Source organism: Aulonocara stuartgranti, assembly GCF_965226115.1.
Source record: "Aulonocara stuartgranti genome assembly, chromosome: 19".
NCBI classification, from domain to species: domain Eukaryota; kingdom Metazoa; phylum Chordata; class Actinopteri; order Cichliformes; family Cichlidae; genus Aulonocara; species Aulonocara stuartgranti.
The window spans coordinates 21491844-21509302 of record NC_138955.1 but is presented as its reverse complement, the minus strand read 5'-3'; the positions used below and the strand labels follow the sequence as shown (position 1 = coordinate 21509302).

Here is a 17459-nt window from a genome sequence, read left to right as displayed (position 1 = left end):
ATGAAGGAAATGAAGTTTCTGGTGTTGCTGGAGGAACCTCGGAGATCCCCTCTGACATGAACATACAGCCAACCCATCTCATTTCCTGCTCGACCAGCTCTGATTTGCATTTAGCTTTTGTGCTGGATTGAGCAAATATGACGGGTTACAGGAGCCAGGCTCTGATCATAACTCACAAATCATTTGGTTATATGGACCTTTCTTCATTTTCCACACCTGCGTCAGTGTGTGAATGTGTGGATGACTGAATGTAGTGTAAAGCGCTATACAAATGCAGGCCATTTACCATTTTCCATCTTTCATTCACTTGAAAGCTACCGTTTCACAGTAGAGATAACATCTAATATCTATTATAAACATATTTAATAATTAGCATATATCAAATAGCAAATCTGAGCAGTGGAGCAGAAGATTGTGTGGTTGGTTTGAGATGGAATGACTTCACATCCAGGTGAATCACAGCTGCATGTTTGTTTTTATGGGACCTGTTAAATTTGTGAGACGCTGACATGTGAGAGCGTCCTCAGACTTGTGCTGACGCTCGCGCTGTGAGTCATACAGCTGTGCGCTTCTAAAAGAGGAGGCAGCTTCTTATTGTACATCACATGACCTCAGACTCAAAACCACACTCGCTGGTGTCTGCAGGCTTTCCTGGTGCGCAGCACAGAGGACAACGACGTCGCGACGCTATCGGTACGGCTGCCTGACGAGCAGGGGGCGCCGCTCGTACGCGACATGAAGATCCAACAACACAAGACGTGTAGGTGCTGCTTCAGAAAGTACACACATTCACACAAAGGAGGAAGCCATTCATTCTTCTCTGTCTCCCCCAGTCGTCCACTTGGAGGGCTCCTCTCTGGTCTTTGATGACATCTTCAAACTCATCTCCTTCTACTTCCACAGCAGGTAACACAAACACACCTGCAGCAGCACGCAGGACATCGCATAACACACACACTGTAAAAACAAGCCTGCGGTGCTCGCAGTATCCACACACTCACATTCACATACATGTGCACACTCTTTCAATACCTGCTTCATTCAACCTTCTCCCAACTCGATCCAAAAATCAGGGACATCCTGGCCGTCCCGCTGAGGTCACCCACGGCCATTACCACGGCAACTAAGAGAGAGGAGCTGGAGAGCATTGCTGCTATGGGTGCAGGTAAAATAATTAACTCATCAGGTTATTAAAGTTGTCAAATTATCACTGAGGCAAACATCAGCATTCACCATACAGTGTAAATGTATGCTATGTCTTCTGATGATGCTGCCTAAGGGAAGCATGTATAATGTAAACAGAATTGGTCCTAGCACTGAACCCTGTGGAACTCCATAATTAACCTCAGTGTGTGAAGAGGACTCTCCATTTACATGAACAAATTGGAGTCTATTAGATAGATATGATACAAACCACTGCAGTGCAGTACCTGTAATACCTACAGAATGTTCTAATCGCTCTAATAGGATATTATGGTCGACAGTATCGAATGCTGCACTGAGGTCTAGCAGGACAAGCACAGAGATGAGTCCACTGTCAGAGGCCATAAGAAGATCATTTGTAACCTTCACTAAAGCTGTTTCTGTGCTGTGATGAGCTCTGAAACCTGACTGAAACTCTTCAAATAAGTCTGTGAAGGTTCTCAGTCATCCAGGTCATTGTAGTCAAAGGAGCTTGCAAAGAAAAGCGTCTGGACTTCTATAAGTTGCTTGAAGACGTTTCACCTCTCATCTGAGAAGCTTCTTCAGTTCTAAGGTCAAATGGTGGAGAGTCCCAGATATAAACCTAGTGGGAGTAACCCCCCACAGAGGGACAAAAGGACCCCCTGATGATCCTCTAATCGCCTGAGCCAAGGTGTGAAACTGGGCGTGGGTCCCAATCAGCCAGAGTTTCGGGTGAGCTCATTGTGAAACCTGGCCCCACCTTATCATGCAAATTCCTGAGGTCAGATGGCCCAGGATGTGAGTGGGCGTTAAGGCGTCTGGGAAGGGATCTCAAAACTGGATTATAGATGGCAGAGAGTTGATGTCGTAAACCCCCGCCTCTGTTCAAAGATGGTCGCTCACAGTGGACATAGATGGCTTCTTTCACTCCTCTTTCAAACCATCTGTCCTCTCTGTCCAAAATGTGAACATTGGCATCCTCGAAAGAGTGTCCTTTATCCTTAAGATGCAGATGGACTGCTGAGTCTTGTCCTGTGGAGGTGGCTCTTCTGTGTTGTGCCATGCGCTTGTGAAGTGGCTGTTTGGTCTCTCCAATGTCTTTTCTGTGCCTCTTTGCTGACTTTAAAGTCAGCAAAGAGGCACAGAAAAGAAGACCAGACACCAGCGAGGGACGATAAGAAGGACAGACGCAACAACATTGTCATCCCCTATGTAGCCGGTGTATTAGAGAAACTCAGGAGAGTTTTCTCCAAGCATGACATCCCAGTGTATTTCAGACCCAGCAACACGCTCAGACAGAAACTGGTTCACCCGAAAGACAAAACGCCAAAACACAAACTTAACAATGTGGTGTATGCTGTACAGTGCAGCGAGGAATGCCCAGACCTCTACATTGGAGAGACCAAACAGCCACTTCACAAGCGCATGGCACAACACAGAAGAGCCACCTCCACAGGACAAGACTCAGCAGTCCATCTGCATCTTAAGGATAAAGGTCACTCTTTCGAGGATGCCAATGTTCACATTTTGGACAGAGAGGACAGATGGTTTGAAAGAGGAGTGAAAGAAGCCATCTATGTCCACTGTGAGCGACCATCTTTGAACAGAGGCGGGGGTTTACGACATCAACTCTCTGCCATCTATAATCCAGTTTTGAGATCCCTTCCCAGACACCTTAACGCCCACTCACATCCTGGGCCATCTGACCTCAGGAATTCGCATGATAAGGTGGGGCCAGGTTTCACAATGAGCTCACCCGAAACTCTGGCTGATTGGGACCCACGCCCAGTTTCACACCTTGGCTCAGGCGATTAGAGGATCATCAGGGGGTCCTTTTGTCCCTCTGTGGGGGGTCACTCCCACTAGGTTTATATCTGGGACTCTCCACCATTTGACCTTAGAACTGAAGAAGCTTCTCGGATGAGAGGTGAAACGTCTTCAAGCAACTTATAGAAGTCCAGACGCTTTTCTTTGCAAGCTCCTTTGACCTCTTCAAATAAACCATTCCTCTGCAGATGATCTGTTAGCTGTTTGACAACTACTCTTTCAAGGATGTTTGATATGAAAGGAAGGTTGGAGATTGGCCTATAATTAGCTAAGACTGCTGGGTCTAGAGATGCTTTTTAAGTAAAGGTTTAACTACAGCCAGCTTGAAGGCCTGTGGTACATAGCTGATTATTAGAGATTATTATTATTATTAGTAGTATTATTATTAGAGATAGATAGAGAGTCTAACTTAACATCAATGGTACTAAGAGTAGCTGTAGATAATATTACATCTGTGGGATGATTATTGGTCATTTTTTTCTCTAATGATAAAAATTTTATTTGTGAAGAAGTTCATGAAGTCATTAATAGTTAACGTTAAAGGGATTGTTGGCTCAAAAGAGCTCTGACTTTTTGTCAGCCTGGCTACAGTGCTGAAGAGAAACCTGGGGTTGTTCTTATTTTCTTCAATCAGTGATGAATAGTATTTAAATGTTCTGGCTTTGCGGAGGGCTTTCTTATAAAGCAGCAAACTATTTCTCCAGGCTAAATGATGATCCTCTAAATTTGTGACACGCCATTTCCTCTCCAGATTACGAGTCATCTGCTTTAGGGTACGTGTTTGAGAATTATACCACGGAGTCAGGTACTTCTGATTAGAGACCTTAGTTTTCACAGGAGCTACAGTATCCAGAGTCGTACGTAGTGAGGAGGTGAAATTATTAACAAGATGATCGACCTCTGTTGGAGTAGCGTTCAGATAGCTGCTCTGCTCTGTGTTGGTACAGGGCATTGAAGATGATAACAGTGGGTGGATTATATTCTTAAACTTAGTTACAGCACTTTCAGAAAGACATCTACTGTGATAAAGTCTACTCTTCACTGCTGTGTAATCAAATATTGTAAATGTAAATGTTATCAGGAAATGATCAGACAGGAGAGGGTTTTCAGGAAACACCGTTAAATGTTCAGTTTCTATGCCATATCTTAAAACAAGGTCTAGAGTGTGATTAAAGTGGTGGGTGGGTTCTTTTACAGTTTGAGAGAAGGCAATTGAGTCTAATAACAGATTAAATGCCATGTTGAGGCTGTCATTTTTAGCATCTACATGGACCCACAATAATTATTTTATCTGAGCTCAGAACTAAATCAGATAAAAAGTCTGAGAAATCAGACAGAAACTCTGTGTAAGGCCCAGGTGGACGATAGATGATAACAAGTAAGACTGGTTTCTGAGTTTACAGCTGGGGTGGACGAGGCGAAGCATCAAGCTTTCAAATGAATTAAAAAGTGTCTGGGTCTTTGGTTGATTAATAGGCTGGTGTGAAAAATTGCTGCCACACCACCCCCTCGGCCTGGGCTTCGAGATTTCTGGTAGTTAGAATGACTCGGGGGTGTTGATTCATTTAAACTAACATAATCATCCTGCTGCAACCAGGTTTCGGTAAGGCAGAGTAAATCAATTTGTTGATCAATTATTAAGTCATGTACTAACAGAGACTTGGAGGAGAGAGACCTAATATTTAATCATCCACATTTCACTGTTTTACTCTTTGGTTCAGATGTGGATACTGTATTGTTCTTTCTTTGTGTTTATGTTTAAGTTGTTTGTTGCTGGTTTTTAGTTTGTTTTTTGTCTGTTTGGGAGCTGACACAGTCTCTATGGAGATGGGTTTTGGGGGGGGGGGGGGGGGGGGGGTAGCAGGAGGAGAGAAGCTGCAGAGAGGCGTGTAAGACTGCAACTCTGCTTCCTAGTCCCAACTCAGGATAATCATATTTTGGGGGGTTTAATAAATTTGTCCATATTTCTAGAAATGAGAGCTGCTCCATCCAAAGTGGGATGGATGCCGTCTCTCCTAACAAGACCAGGTTTCCTCCAGAAGGTTTGCCAATTATCTATGAAGCCCACATCGTTTCTGGGACACCACTCAGACAGCCAGCAATTTAAGGAGAACATGCGGCTAAACATGTCACTCCTGGTCTGATTGGGGAGGGGACCAGAGAAAACTACATTGTTTTGGCAAAGTTGCACACGGATTCAATATTGATGTTAGTGACCTCTGATTGACGTAACCAGGTGTCATTACTGCCAACGTGAATTATGATTTTACTGAATTTATATTTAACCTTAGCCAGCAGTTTTAAATTTCCCTCAATGTCGCCTGCTCTGGCCCCTGGAAGACAATTGACTATGGTTGCTGGTGTCTCTAGCTTCACATGTCTGAGAACAGAATCACCAATTACCAGAGTTTGACCCCCGGCGGGTGTGTCGCAGAATGGGGAAAAATGGTTTAAGACTATGCTTCCTCCTCACCGTCACCCAGCCGCCCCCTTTCCCCAGCTGCTTGGGGTCTGCCGGGGAACAGCTAGCAGGGCCTACGCTATCTTCGGCTGCACCAGCTACAAGGGCCTGGCTAGCTACGGGTGAATGATGGGTGCAAAGCCGGGTCTCCAATTCAGTAATCCTGGCCTCCAGAGCTGCAAATATGCTGCATTTATTACAAGTATCATTACTGCTAAAGGAGGCCGAGGAGTAACTAAACATCTGACACAATGAGCAAGAAAGTGCAGGAGGGACAGGTGAAGTAGCATTGGTGCTAACGAGTCGGCTATGAGCTAAGCTAAGCTAGCAAGACCCCAAAGACACAGTGAGTGAATACTGTTAATAAAATTAGCAGGTGAATCAAAAGAGAGTGTGCTTTGGATAACGCTCGGCAAACAATCCTCTCACCGCAACCAATCACAGCAGATGGCCCCGCCCCTCCCTGAGCCTGGTTCTGCTGGAGGTTTCTTCCTGTTAAAAGGGAGTTTTTCCTTCAAAGTGCTTGCTCATAGGGGGTCATATGATTGTTGGGTTTTTCTCTGTATGTACTATTGTAGGGTCTACCTTACAATAATACAGCACCTTGAGGCAACTTGCTGTGATTTGGTGCTGTATAAAAAAATTGTTTTGCATTGTGTTACACAAGAAATAAGTTTTCCTACGCTTTTAATGAAGCTTTTAGATATGCTACACAAAAACACCACTGTGTTGTAACAGGAAGAGGAAGTGATGATAATGATGGTGATGAAATCATGTAAATGGGAGTAACTCTTCTTCGCGTTGCAGATTTCTGGACGTCTGACCTGAACCGGCGAGCTGAGAATCAGGACCTGATGTTGGATCAGACCCACATGTATCTGTACGTGAACTCTGTTCCTGTGGAGGAGCGGCCCAGAGACACGAGCAAAGACCTGAGCCCCTCCTCCTCCACATCCAAACACAACATCAGCACCAATCAGAGCATCACCTCCTCCCTGCACAATGGAGAAGCCTCACAGAAGCCTAGCACGCAGGACAAAGGTCAAACCATAACAAGTTTTGAGCTTAAATATAAGCGCCCCCCACCCCGCCCCCCCAGTCTGGGCTCAGGGGCCGGGATGGGCCTCCTCTTCTCCCCTCCTCCCCCCTCGCCTGAGCCGCTGTCTTCTGCAACTCCTGAAGCTGAGAGAAAAGAGGAAGGAAGGGGAGGAGTAGTGGAGAGAGAAGGGAGGAAGTCAGCGTTGACATCACCTCACCCGTCGAGGCCTCCCGTCCCCCCGCAGGGCCGAGCTGCTCCCCCTCTGCCTCCTGCTCCTCTCTGTCGCACCTCTCCCTCCAGAAAAAGCTCTGAGCGAGAGGCTGGAGAAGGGACAGAGAGAGAGAAGGGACAAAATGCTGCAAAGAAAGCCGACAGAGAGGAGGGAGGAGAGCAGGGGGAGAAAAGGAGAAGTAAATCAGGTCTGCTGTTTGAGCAGGACAGCAAGGACCAGCACCAAGCGGCGGCGGAGGAGGAGGAGAAGGAGGGAGAAGGACAAGGCAAGGAGGAGGAGAAGGAGGACAAAGTGAGAGCCAGCCCACCGTGCCCCCCGCCGGGAAAGAAACCGTCCCGCCCAGTACCTCCACCGAGGAGGAAACCCACCTCACCCGACTCACCTGCGTCCCAGCACGTAGGAGCCAATCAGAGCACTCCAATCAAAGTGCCCCTTCCATCCCCAGCACGGCGGCCGGATGTGTCGCTGTACTCGCCACAGGGGGGCGCTATTCTGGCAACCCAGCCCGACTCCAGCTCCACCAGCAGCACAGAAGAAGACATAGAGCTGAACCAGGAACTGGAGCAAAACCACAGGTACGCCTGAGCCCATCACCTGGGCCTGGCTGCATGCCTCCTACTGGTCACTGATGGAACTGCAACAAAAACAAAAGCATTTTCCCCGCAGACAGCAAACGTTAAAAACAAATCAGTTTCACTCTGTCGTGCATTTTGAGTTTAACCACTAACTGTTCCTCTGGGCCATCATTTACCGCCTCTTTCTCAGACCCCGCCTACATCCACCTGTGCACATGCACAGGTCATGGAGATCAGGAGGTCAGACAGGTGGCTGTGCCAGATGTTGCAAGTTTATGGTTCTGGAAGTTTTGGATCATAAATCTGTTCTCTTTCAAAATAAAACTTTGCTTTTATTGCGCTGGTTTGGTTTAAGCTTAAAGTTCAAAGTCCAAACAGGATGAGAACCACATGCTGCTGTGATTTATTCCACTGCCATGTAGAGTGGGTCTTAAACCGGACAGTAACCAGGCTGTGGCTGATATCAGCACAGCCAGACACCCAGAGGCTAGGCCAGCCGGGTCCATGGACTCGGCTGATAACACCAAGGTCAACTATTATCATCATGCAGTCAAGCTTCAATAGGCCAAAATGAAACTGCAGTCATTTACTATCTGGGTTTTGCACACAGCTCAGCCTCTGCTGACTGCACGGCGGGTGACTGCATGTTTACAGCTAACATCAGGAAGCAGAGGGTCCCAGCGCAGACCCCTGCTGCACACCACATCTGATCAGCGAAGCACAAAAACCTGCAGATACTTCTGAACAGGCTGAAGAACGAGATTAGCAACAAACATCCACCTTAAATGCAGCTGCAGCAGCTACAGATTTACAAGAATGTTGTGATAGAGTGGAGAGATGAGGCTTCCTCAGCTGGTCATCCTGTGGTTTCAGATTTTGTGCAGCTCCTTTCAGACCACAGCAGACTTTACGCGACATTTTTAACATGTTCTGAAACACTTCCGATCCCCCCGACAGACTCATGGTCTCAGGTTCTCAGGCTGCACACCTCTCTGTAAAGCTGACATCATCAAAGCTTCTGAGGTCAGTGTGGAAACCTATAAACACCACTCCTCTGTACAGGATGTCTCAGTAAGGACTGGAGCTCGTAGTCTGCTGCACCATCATGCTGGTCAAAAGGAAATCGCAGTAAAGTGCAGAAAGTTTGTTCATGCAAGCGTCAGGTGTCGCACAGATACGGTGAGCTCAAACTAAAGGCTTTGCTTTCTTTCCAGCCGCCTGGCAGAGAGTCGCAGCCCCAAAGCAGCCGTCAGACGAACCTCCACCACTGTGATGTTGGACAAAGCCCGCTACCGTTTGTCAACCGTCCTCACCGGGCTCATCAGTCACGAGCGCCGCCTCACGCAGCGCATTGTGGAGCTCGCCAGGGACCCTTTCAGCTACTTTGGCAACTTGGTGAGTGCGCAGAGGCGGAAGCCTTCCACCCAAACCCTCAGCTCAGCCACGCGCCGCCTGGATGCCACGTCATGTGACCAGTCTGTGTGTTTAGGTGAAAGAGCACCGCGCCTTCACCCTGGAGACGATGTCGAGCCACTCGTCCTCCACTGAGATGCTGCAGGAGATCCGACAGATGATGACTCAGCTGAAGAGCTACCTGCTGCAGAGCACGGAGCTGCAGGCCATGCTGGAGCCACAGCACCAGTACATGCAGGACAAACTCGGTAACTCACAGCTTTTTATTTTTAGACTGCATTATGTGGAGGTCACACGGGGAAGTTTGAGCTCAGTCATTTCCTCGAACATCGCACAACGTCATCGTTTCTGTGGTTACGAAGAAATAAACGGTGACGTCAGCCGTTCTACTTTAACTCTGATCTTGTGCCTGCAGAGAGCATTGTGGAAGCTGCTCTGTGTAAGAGTGTCCTGAAGCCCTTGAAGGAGTCCATCTATCAGAGGCTGGAGAAGCTGCACACGGGCAACGGCGGCCTCAAACAGCTGGCCCAGAACCAGGTGGTGCAGCGAGCTGCCTCCATGAAATGAAACCTCGACCGTCACTCTTTTCTTTGAATTTTTAAAGTTTTTCACCTGTTTTTATCCTTCATGCATGCACCTGCAGGCCTGCTGCAGTCCCTGCGCAGCAGCAGGAGCGTCCTCTGCGATGCTGATGGTGTTTGTGTTCTTGTGTGTCAGTCTGTAGTCCTCGGCAGCACCACCACGGCGTTAGGAATTACCACGGCTGTCCCTGAGGCCTCGTCTATGGAGAAGATCAGCATCAAACTAAACAACCTCCATCAGGAGTATTCTCCTCAGAAGAAGATCGAGCAGCTGTTGAAGGCCTGCAAGATCATCTACGACTCCATGTCTATCAGCTGTCCAGGTCAGCATCGCCAGCTGTGCTTTAAGCCCCGCCCCCACATTATTAAACTACATGTACAGGAAAAAGTGCAGATTAATAAATATCTGGAGGTCAGCGTATAGTTATGTACCCTGCGGTTATCGAGCCTCAATCGCTCTGTTTCAAAACTGAGCCTGGTGAGCGAGGCGTGGAGTAACAAACATGCGACTGAGGCGCATCAGTGCGAACCAGCTGTGGAGAGCAGAGTAGCCCCCTGCTGACTGTAAGAATAAAGTGCAGGTTTAGATTTCCCTTTGTCCCTGCAGGGCGGTCCCATGGCGCTGATGATTTCCTGCCTGTGATGATGTACGTCCTGGCCCGATCCAACCTGTGCGCCCTGCAGCTGGATGTAGAGTACATGATGGAGCTGATGGACCCGTCGCTAACGCTGGGAGAAGGTGCCAACCCACGCCGAAAATACTCACACACACTCATCTGTGTGCTGATCATGTCACTGAAATCACTGAGTGTGTGTGTGCAGGTTCCTATTACCTGACCACCACCTACGGGGCGCTGGAGCACATTAAGACATTTGACCAGCAGAGGTCAGCGACGCGCCAGCTCAGCAGAGAGGTCCAGGACTCGATCCACCGCTGGGAGAGACGGCGCACATTCAACCAGGAGCGCACGTCTCAGGGATCAATACGGGTATACACACACACACAGAGTAATATTTGTTTTAAAAAAAAATACAATTACACAAACTGAAAATTTCAGTTTTAAAAAACTGAAATAAAATAAAATGATAGAGGCTTATCCTTCGTTTTGTTGTTGTTGAATAAGTAAAGTTTCCTGCCTGATGAGACGTTTATGAACTTGACTCTGCTTTCTAAAAGTTCATATTGTAATATTTGCACTGATATCTTAAATCTTGCCTCACAAATACAATATTCATTGAAATCATCTAAAACGAAAAAAACTAAAGTCTTAAACAAAGTAAAAGTAAATAGAATGAAAACAAAAGTGAAAAATCTATAAGAACTCTAATCAAGCAAATACGACTGTGTTTGTGTAATCAGAATACTCAAATAAAACACAGCACGTGACAGCCTATCACTGAGCCAACACACTGAGACAGACAGCCAATCACATTCTTTTTTTTTTTGGCCTGTCCCATTTGGTTCTTTAGCCGTCAGAATTGTTGTCTGAGGACCAACAAGGATACCCAATGGATTTATTTTGCCAAATGGATCATCGTGGCATTGCCATATTGGTCCACTTGATCGACCTTTGTTTTTATTATTTATTATATTTTATTTTCAGTTGTTACAGACGGGACAGACATGAGTGACAGATAGGAAAAGGAGAAAGAAAGAGGAAGGAAATGAAAAACAGAAGGGGAGAGGGACAGTGAGAAAGGGAAAAAAATAATAATAAAATAAAATAAAATCTCCTGGATCACCCGTTGAGAGAGAAAGAATAGAAAACAAGCAAAAAAACCAAAGCAACATACACTCAACAAAAATATATTTGTTACTGCTCCCATTCCCCATGGGATGGACGTAGAGACCTAAAATTCATTCCAGATACACAATATAACCATCCCTCCCAAACAGTGGTCACAAATCAGTCCAAATGTGTGGTAGTGGGCACATCTGCTATATTGAGATAATCCATCCCACCTCACAGGTGTGCCACATCAGGATGCTGATCTGACATCATGAGTAGTGCACAGGTGTACCTCAGACTGCCCACAACAAAAGGCCACCCTGGAATGTGCAGTTTTTTGCGCTATTGGGGGTCTGGGGACCCAGAACCAGTCAGTATCTGGTGTGACTACCATTTTCCTCATGCAGTGCAACACATCATCGCATGGAGTCTATCAGATTGTCAATTGTGGCCTGTGGAATGTTGGTCCACTCCACTTCAATGGCTGTGCGAGGTTGTTGGATATTCGTGGGAACTGGTACACGCTGTCGTATACGCCGGTCAAGCACATCCCGAACATGCTCAATGGGTGACATGTCCGGTGAGTATGCTGGCCATGCAAGAACTGGGACATTCTCAGCTGCCATCTGCCCTGAACAATGTGAACCATGATTCATCCGTGAAGCGCACACCTCTCCAACGTGCCAGACGCCATCGAATGTGAGCATTTGCCCACACAAGTCTGTTACGGCGACGAGCTGGAGTCAGGTCAAGACCCCGATGAGGACGACGGGCATGCAGTTGAGCGTCCCTGAGACTGTTTCTGACAGTTTGTGCAGAAATTGTTTGGTTGTGCAAACCAATTGTTCCAGCAGCTGTCTGGGTGGCTGGTCTCAGACGATCTTGGAGGTGAACCTGCTGGATGTGGAGGTCCTGGGCTGGTGTGGTTACAAGAGGTCTGCGGTTGTGAGGCCGGTTGGATGTGCTGCCATATTCTCTGAAACGCCTGTGGAGACGGCTTATGGTTGAGAAATGAACATTCAATGCACGGGCGACAGATCTGGTTGACATTCCTGCTGTCAGCATGCCAGTTGCACGCTCCCTCATTGCTTGTGGCATCTGTGGCATTTTGCTGTGAGACAAAACTGCACATTCCAGGGTGGCCTTTTGTTGTGGGCAGTCTGAGGTACACCTGTGCATTACTCATGATGTCAGATCAGCATCCTGATGTGGCACACCTGTGAGGTGGGATGGATTATCTCAATATAGCAGATGTGCCCACTACCACACATTTGGACTGATTTGTGACCACTGTTTGGGAGGGATGGTTATATTGTGTATCTGGAATGAATTTTAGGTCTCTACGTCCATCCCATGGGGAATGGGAGCAGTAACAAAGGTGTTGCGTTTATATTTTTGTTGAGTGTACTAAACACAACACCATCGCATTAATCTAGCTAAGTGTAAACAGCAGTAAATACTAAATATTCAATGTTGTTGTGCAGCACGCAGGACAGACAGCGCACAATGTGCTTTGAAGTAGCAGCCAAGAAAGGTGTAATTTAAGTCTACGAGCAGTGAACACCCGTGTGCACACCTGTGTGGATCAGCGCTTGTATTCAAATGGTTTCCACATGTAATGGTCTGCAAGAGGATGTAGAGAGCCATAGCCCCGTGCCCCAGGGCATGAAGCAGGCATGGAGGAGATCCAGGCCCCAGACATCCAGAGGCCCCAGACTGCGAGAGCCCAAGGAGGACCACCGGAGGGGCATCCGTGCCACCTTCATGGGAAGGGCTGAGGATCCCCAGACGAGGCGTCACCCAGTAGCCACCGAGCAGAAGCTAGAGGGGGCTGCACCGGCGTGCCCGCCGGCTCTGCCGGCAGCCAGCTGTGCCAGAGTGAACCGAGCCGCAGGCCCAGAGGCCGGAGGCCTGAGGGCCCCCCGCACCCCGGAGGAGGCCTGACCGAGCAACAGGCGCCAGGCCCCGCCAAGTAGCCACCGGGAGTGAGCTGGTACATACCTGAGCGCCCAGCCCCGGACACCAAGACCCGACCTGACATATAGACACAGACAAACAGGCACACACAGACACAAACATGCATTCCCACCCTCATGCACACATATACAAACACTCAGCACTCACCCAACGTAAGGATTGACATAAATGGACATGTACACACAATCACACTCCCCAAACATACTCTATACCCCGGGTCCAGGTACCCTCGCCCCCAGAGGGGGAAACAGCACCCAGACCCAAGAGATGTTACCCTTCCCCCCGAGGTGGAGGCCAGCAGACCGTCCCAGGCTCCGCAGCAGCAGGGAGGCCAATCGGACAGTCAACATCTCCTCCCAGCCACCCCGCCCCGATGGCTAGTAGAGAACGGGGGTGTGTGAAGACCCCATACCTTCCTCCTCCCGCTCAGGTGTAGTGTTGCTGCGTGTTGCTCTAAAGTGCATTTAAAACAAGGGAGAGCATGGTGCTGCTGCTAGAGAGCAGCGGGTGTTAGCACGGCCCCTCCCGAGAACCCTCAATGTCTACATGGATTTAAAATTGAGAGGTGGGCACCGGCACCAGAGGTAGGTTTGAGTACACAGACCGTCCACTGGACGCCGTTAACGTGCCTACCCTCAAGGCCCTATACAGTGGGGCAAAAAAGTATTTAGTCAGCCACCGATTGTGCAAGTTCCCCCACCTAAAATGATGACAGAGGTCATTAATTTGCACCAGAGGTACACTTCAACTGTGAGAGACAGAATGTGAAAAAAAAATCCATGAATCCACATGGTAGGATTTGTAAAGAATTTATTCGTAAATCAGGGTGGAAAATAAGTATTTGGTCAATAACAAAAATACAACTCAATACTTTGTAACATAACCTTTGTTGGCAATAACAGAGGTCAAACGTTTACTATAGGTCTTTACCAGGTTTGCACACACAGTAGCTGGTATTTTGGCCCATTCCTCCATGCAGATCTTCTCGAGAGCAGTGATGTTTTGGGCTGTCGCCGAGCAACACGGACTTTCAACTCCCGCCACAGATTTTCTATGGGGTTGAGGTCTGGAGACTGGCTAGGCCACTCCAGGACTTTCAAATGCTTCTTACGGAGCCACTCCTTTGTTGCCTGGGCGGTGTGTTTTGGATCATTGCCATGTTGGAAGACCCAGCCTCGTTTCATCTTCAAAGTTCTCACTGATGGAAGGAGTTTTGGCTCAAAATCTCACGATACATGGCCCCATTCATTCTGTCGTTAACACGGATCAGTCGTCCTGTCCCCTTGGCAGAAAAACAGCCCCATAGCATGATGTTTCCACCCCCATGCTTCACAGTAGGTATGGTGTTCTTGGGATGCAACTCAGTATTCTTCTTCCTCCAAACACGACGAGTTGAGTTTATACCAAAAAGTTCTACTTTGGTTTCATCTGACCACATGACATTCTCCCAATCCTCTGCTGTATCATCCATGTGCTCTCTGGCAAACTTCAGACGGGCCTGGACATGCACTGGCTTCAGCAGCGGAACACGTCTGGCACTGCGGGATTTGATTCCCTGCCGTTGTAGTGTGTTACTGATGGTGACCTTTGTTACTTTGGTCCCAGCTCTCTGCAGGTCATTCACCAGGTCCCCCCGTGTGGTTCTGGGATCTTTGCTCACCGTTCTCATGATCATTTTGACCCCACGGGATGAGATGTTGCGTGGAGCCCCAGATCGAGGGAGATTATCAGTGGTCTTGTATGTCTTCCATTTTCTGATGATTGCTCCCACAGTTGAGTTTTTCACACCAAGCTGCTTGCCTATTGTAGATTCACTCTTCCCAGTCTGGTGCAGGTCTACAATACTTTTCCTGGTGTCCTTCGAAAGCTCTTTGGTCTTGGCCATGGCGGAGTTTGGAGTCTGACTGTTTGAGGCTGTGGACAGGTGTCTTTTATACAGATGATGAGTTCAAACAGGTGCCATTCATACAGGTAACGAGTGGGGGACAGAAAAGCTTCCTACAGAAGACGTTACAGGTCTGTGAGAGCCAGAGATTTTCCTTGTTTGAGGTGACCAAATACTTATTTTCCACCCTAATTTACGAATAAATTCTTTACAAATCCTACCATGTGAATTCATGGATTTTTTTTTCACATTCTGTCTCTCACAGTTGAAGTGTACCTCTGGTGCAAATTACTGACCTCTGTCATCATTTTAAGTGGGGGAACTTGCACAATCGGTGGCTGACTAAATACTTTTTTGCCCCACTGTATATATGTGTGTGTTATGAGAGTGTAAGTAATGTGGATGTCTAAGTTGTGAGATAAAATTGAGGCACAGGTGGCCAGAAGGGGACAGAGGGGGGGGAATGTCTCCCCTGCACCCTGGTGAGACACCCGCACCCCAAGGCCCTACCTGTGTGGGTGAGTGTGGTGGAGCGGGAAGAGGGAGGTAGCCGGGGATGGGGAGGAAAAGGAGGGAGGGGAGGATGCCCCTCCCTAGGGCCAGCTCCCCCGCTGACCCCAGTAGGCACCCCCTTCCTCTGGTACCCACCAAGGCAAGCCAATCACATTCAGACCTGCTGACTGCATGTCTGTGGACGGTGGGAGGAGCCACATGTGTCCATCCATCCATCCATCCTCATCCGCTTTGTCCGGGGCCGGGTCGCGGGGGCAGCAGCCTAAGCAAAGAGGCCCAGACCTCCCTCTCCCCATCCACCTCCTCCAGCTTATCCGGGGGAATACCAAGGCGTTCCCAGGCCAGCCGAGAGATATAATCTCTCCAGCGTGTCCTGGGTCTGCCCCGGGGCCTCCTCCCGGTGGGACATGCCTGGAACACCTCACCCAGGAGGCGCCCAGGGGGCATCCTTGTCAGATGCCCGAACCACCTCAGCTGGCTCCTTTCGATGTGGAGCAGCAGCTGCTCTACTCTGAGCCCCTCCCGGATGGCCGAACTTCTCACCCTATCTCTAAGGGAGAGGCCAGCCACCCTTCGGAGGAAGCTCATTTCTGCCGCTTGTATCCGCGATCTCGTTCTTTCGGTCACTACCCACAGCTCGTGGCCGTAGGTGAGGGTAGGGACGTAGACCGACCGGTAAATTGAGAGCTTTGCTTTTACACTCAGCTCCCTCTTCACCACGACGGACCGGTGCAGCGTCCGCATTACTGCAGCTGCAGCCCCAATCCGTCTGTCGATCTCCGGCTCCCTTCTCCCATCACTCGCGAACAAGACCCCGAGATACTTGAACTCCTCCACTTGGGGCAGGAACTCATCCCCGACCCGGAGTGGGCACTCCACCCTTTTCCGGCTGAGAACCATGGCCTCAGATTTGGAGGTGCTGATCCTCATTCCCGCTGCTTCACACTCGGCTGCGAACCGTTCCAGTGCGAGCTGGAGGCCCTCACCCGATGAAGCCAACAGAACCACATCATCCACAAAAATCAGAGATGAGATTCTGAGGCCACCAAAGCGAAAGCCCTCCGCCACTTGGCTGCGCCTAGAAATCCTGTCCATAAAAATTATGAACAGAACCGGTGACAAAGGGCAGCCCTGGCGGAGCCCATCACCCACCGGGAACGAGTCCGACTTATTGCCGGCAATGCGAACCAAGCTCTTGCAACGGTTGTATAGGGATCGAATGGCCCGTAGCAATGGGCCAGACACCCCATATTCCCGCAACACCTCCCACAGGACACCCCGAGGGACACGGTCGAATGCCTTCTCCAAGTCCACAAAAAACATGTAGACTGGTTGGGCAAACTCCCATGCACCCTCAAGTATCCTGGAGAGGATAAAGAGCTGGTCCAGTGTTCCGCGACCAGGACGGAAACCGCATTGTTCCTCCTGTATCCGAGGTTCGACTAACAGACGAACTCTCCGTTCCAGCACCCTGGCATAGACTTTCCCAGGGAGGCTGAGGAGTGTGATCCCCCTGTAGTTGGAACACACCCTCCGGTCCCCTTTCTTAAAGATGGGGACCACCACCCCGGTCTGCCAGTCCACAGGTACTGCCCCTGATCTCCACGCAACATTGCAGAGGCGTGTCAACCAGGACAGCCCTACAACGTCCAGAGCCTTCAGGAACTCGGGGCGGACCTCATCAACACCAGGGGCTCTGCCACCAAGGAGTTGTTTAACTGCCTCAGTGACCTCGCCCCCGGAAATTGGCGGGTCATTCCCCTCATCCCCAGACTCTGCTTCCTCCTCGGAAGACGTGTCAGTGGGATTAAGGAGGTCCTCGAAGTATTCCTTCCACCGCCTGACAATTTTCTCAGTCGACGTCAGCAGCGCTCCGCCAGCACTATACACAGTGCAGGTAGAGCACCGCTTTCCTCTCCTGAGACGTCTGACGGTTTGCCAGAATCTCTTCGAGGCAGTCCGAAAGTCTTTTTCCATGGCCTCTCCGAACTCCTCCCACACCCGAGTTTTTGCTTCAGCCACTGCCCGCTTGGCCTGTCGATACCTGTCGGCTGCCTCCGGA

At 49.1% G+C, this 17459-nt stretch overlaps 1 protein-coding gene across 1 annotated transcript in view; it reads left to right on the top strand.

The window, feature by feature from the left end:
* Window positions 1-17459, top strand: part of rin3 (Ras and Rab interactor 3) — a 32632-nt gene that overhangs the window by 10663 nt on the left and 4510 nt on the right. The window contains exons 3-12 of the mRNA XM_082516786.1: window positions 646-760; window positions 834-906; window positions 1074-1165; window positions 6260-7298; window positions 8513-8693; window positions 8788-8959; window positions 9127-9248; window positions 9429-9615; window positions 9900-10031; window positions 10115-10281. Of these exons, the coding sequence (XP_082372912.1) occupies window positions 646-760; window positions 834-906; window positions 1074-1165; window positions 6260-7298; window positions 8513-8693; window positions 8788-8959; window positions 9127-9248; window positions 9429-9615; window positions 9900-10031; window positions 10115-10281 (2280 nt within the window). The remainder of the gene's footprint in view (window positions 1-645; window positions 761-833; window positions 907-1073; window positions 1166-6259; window positions 7299-8512; window positions 8694-8787; window positions 8960-9126; window positions 9249-9428; window positions 9616-9899; window positions 10032-10114; window positions 10282-17459) is intronic.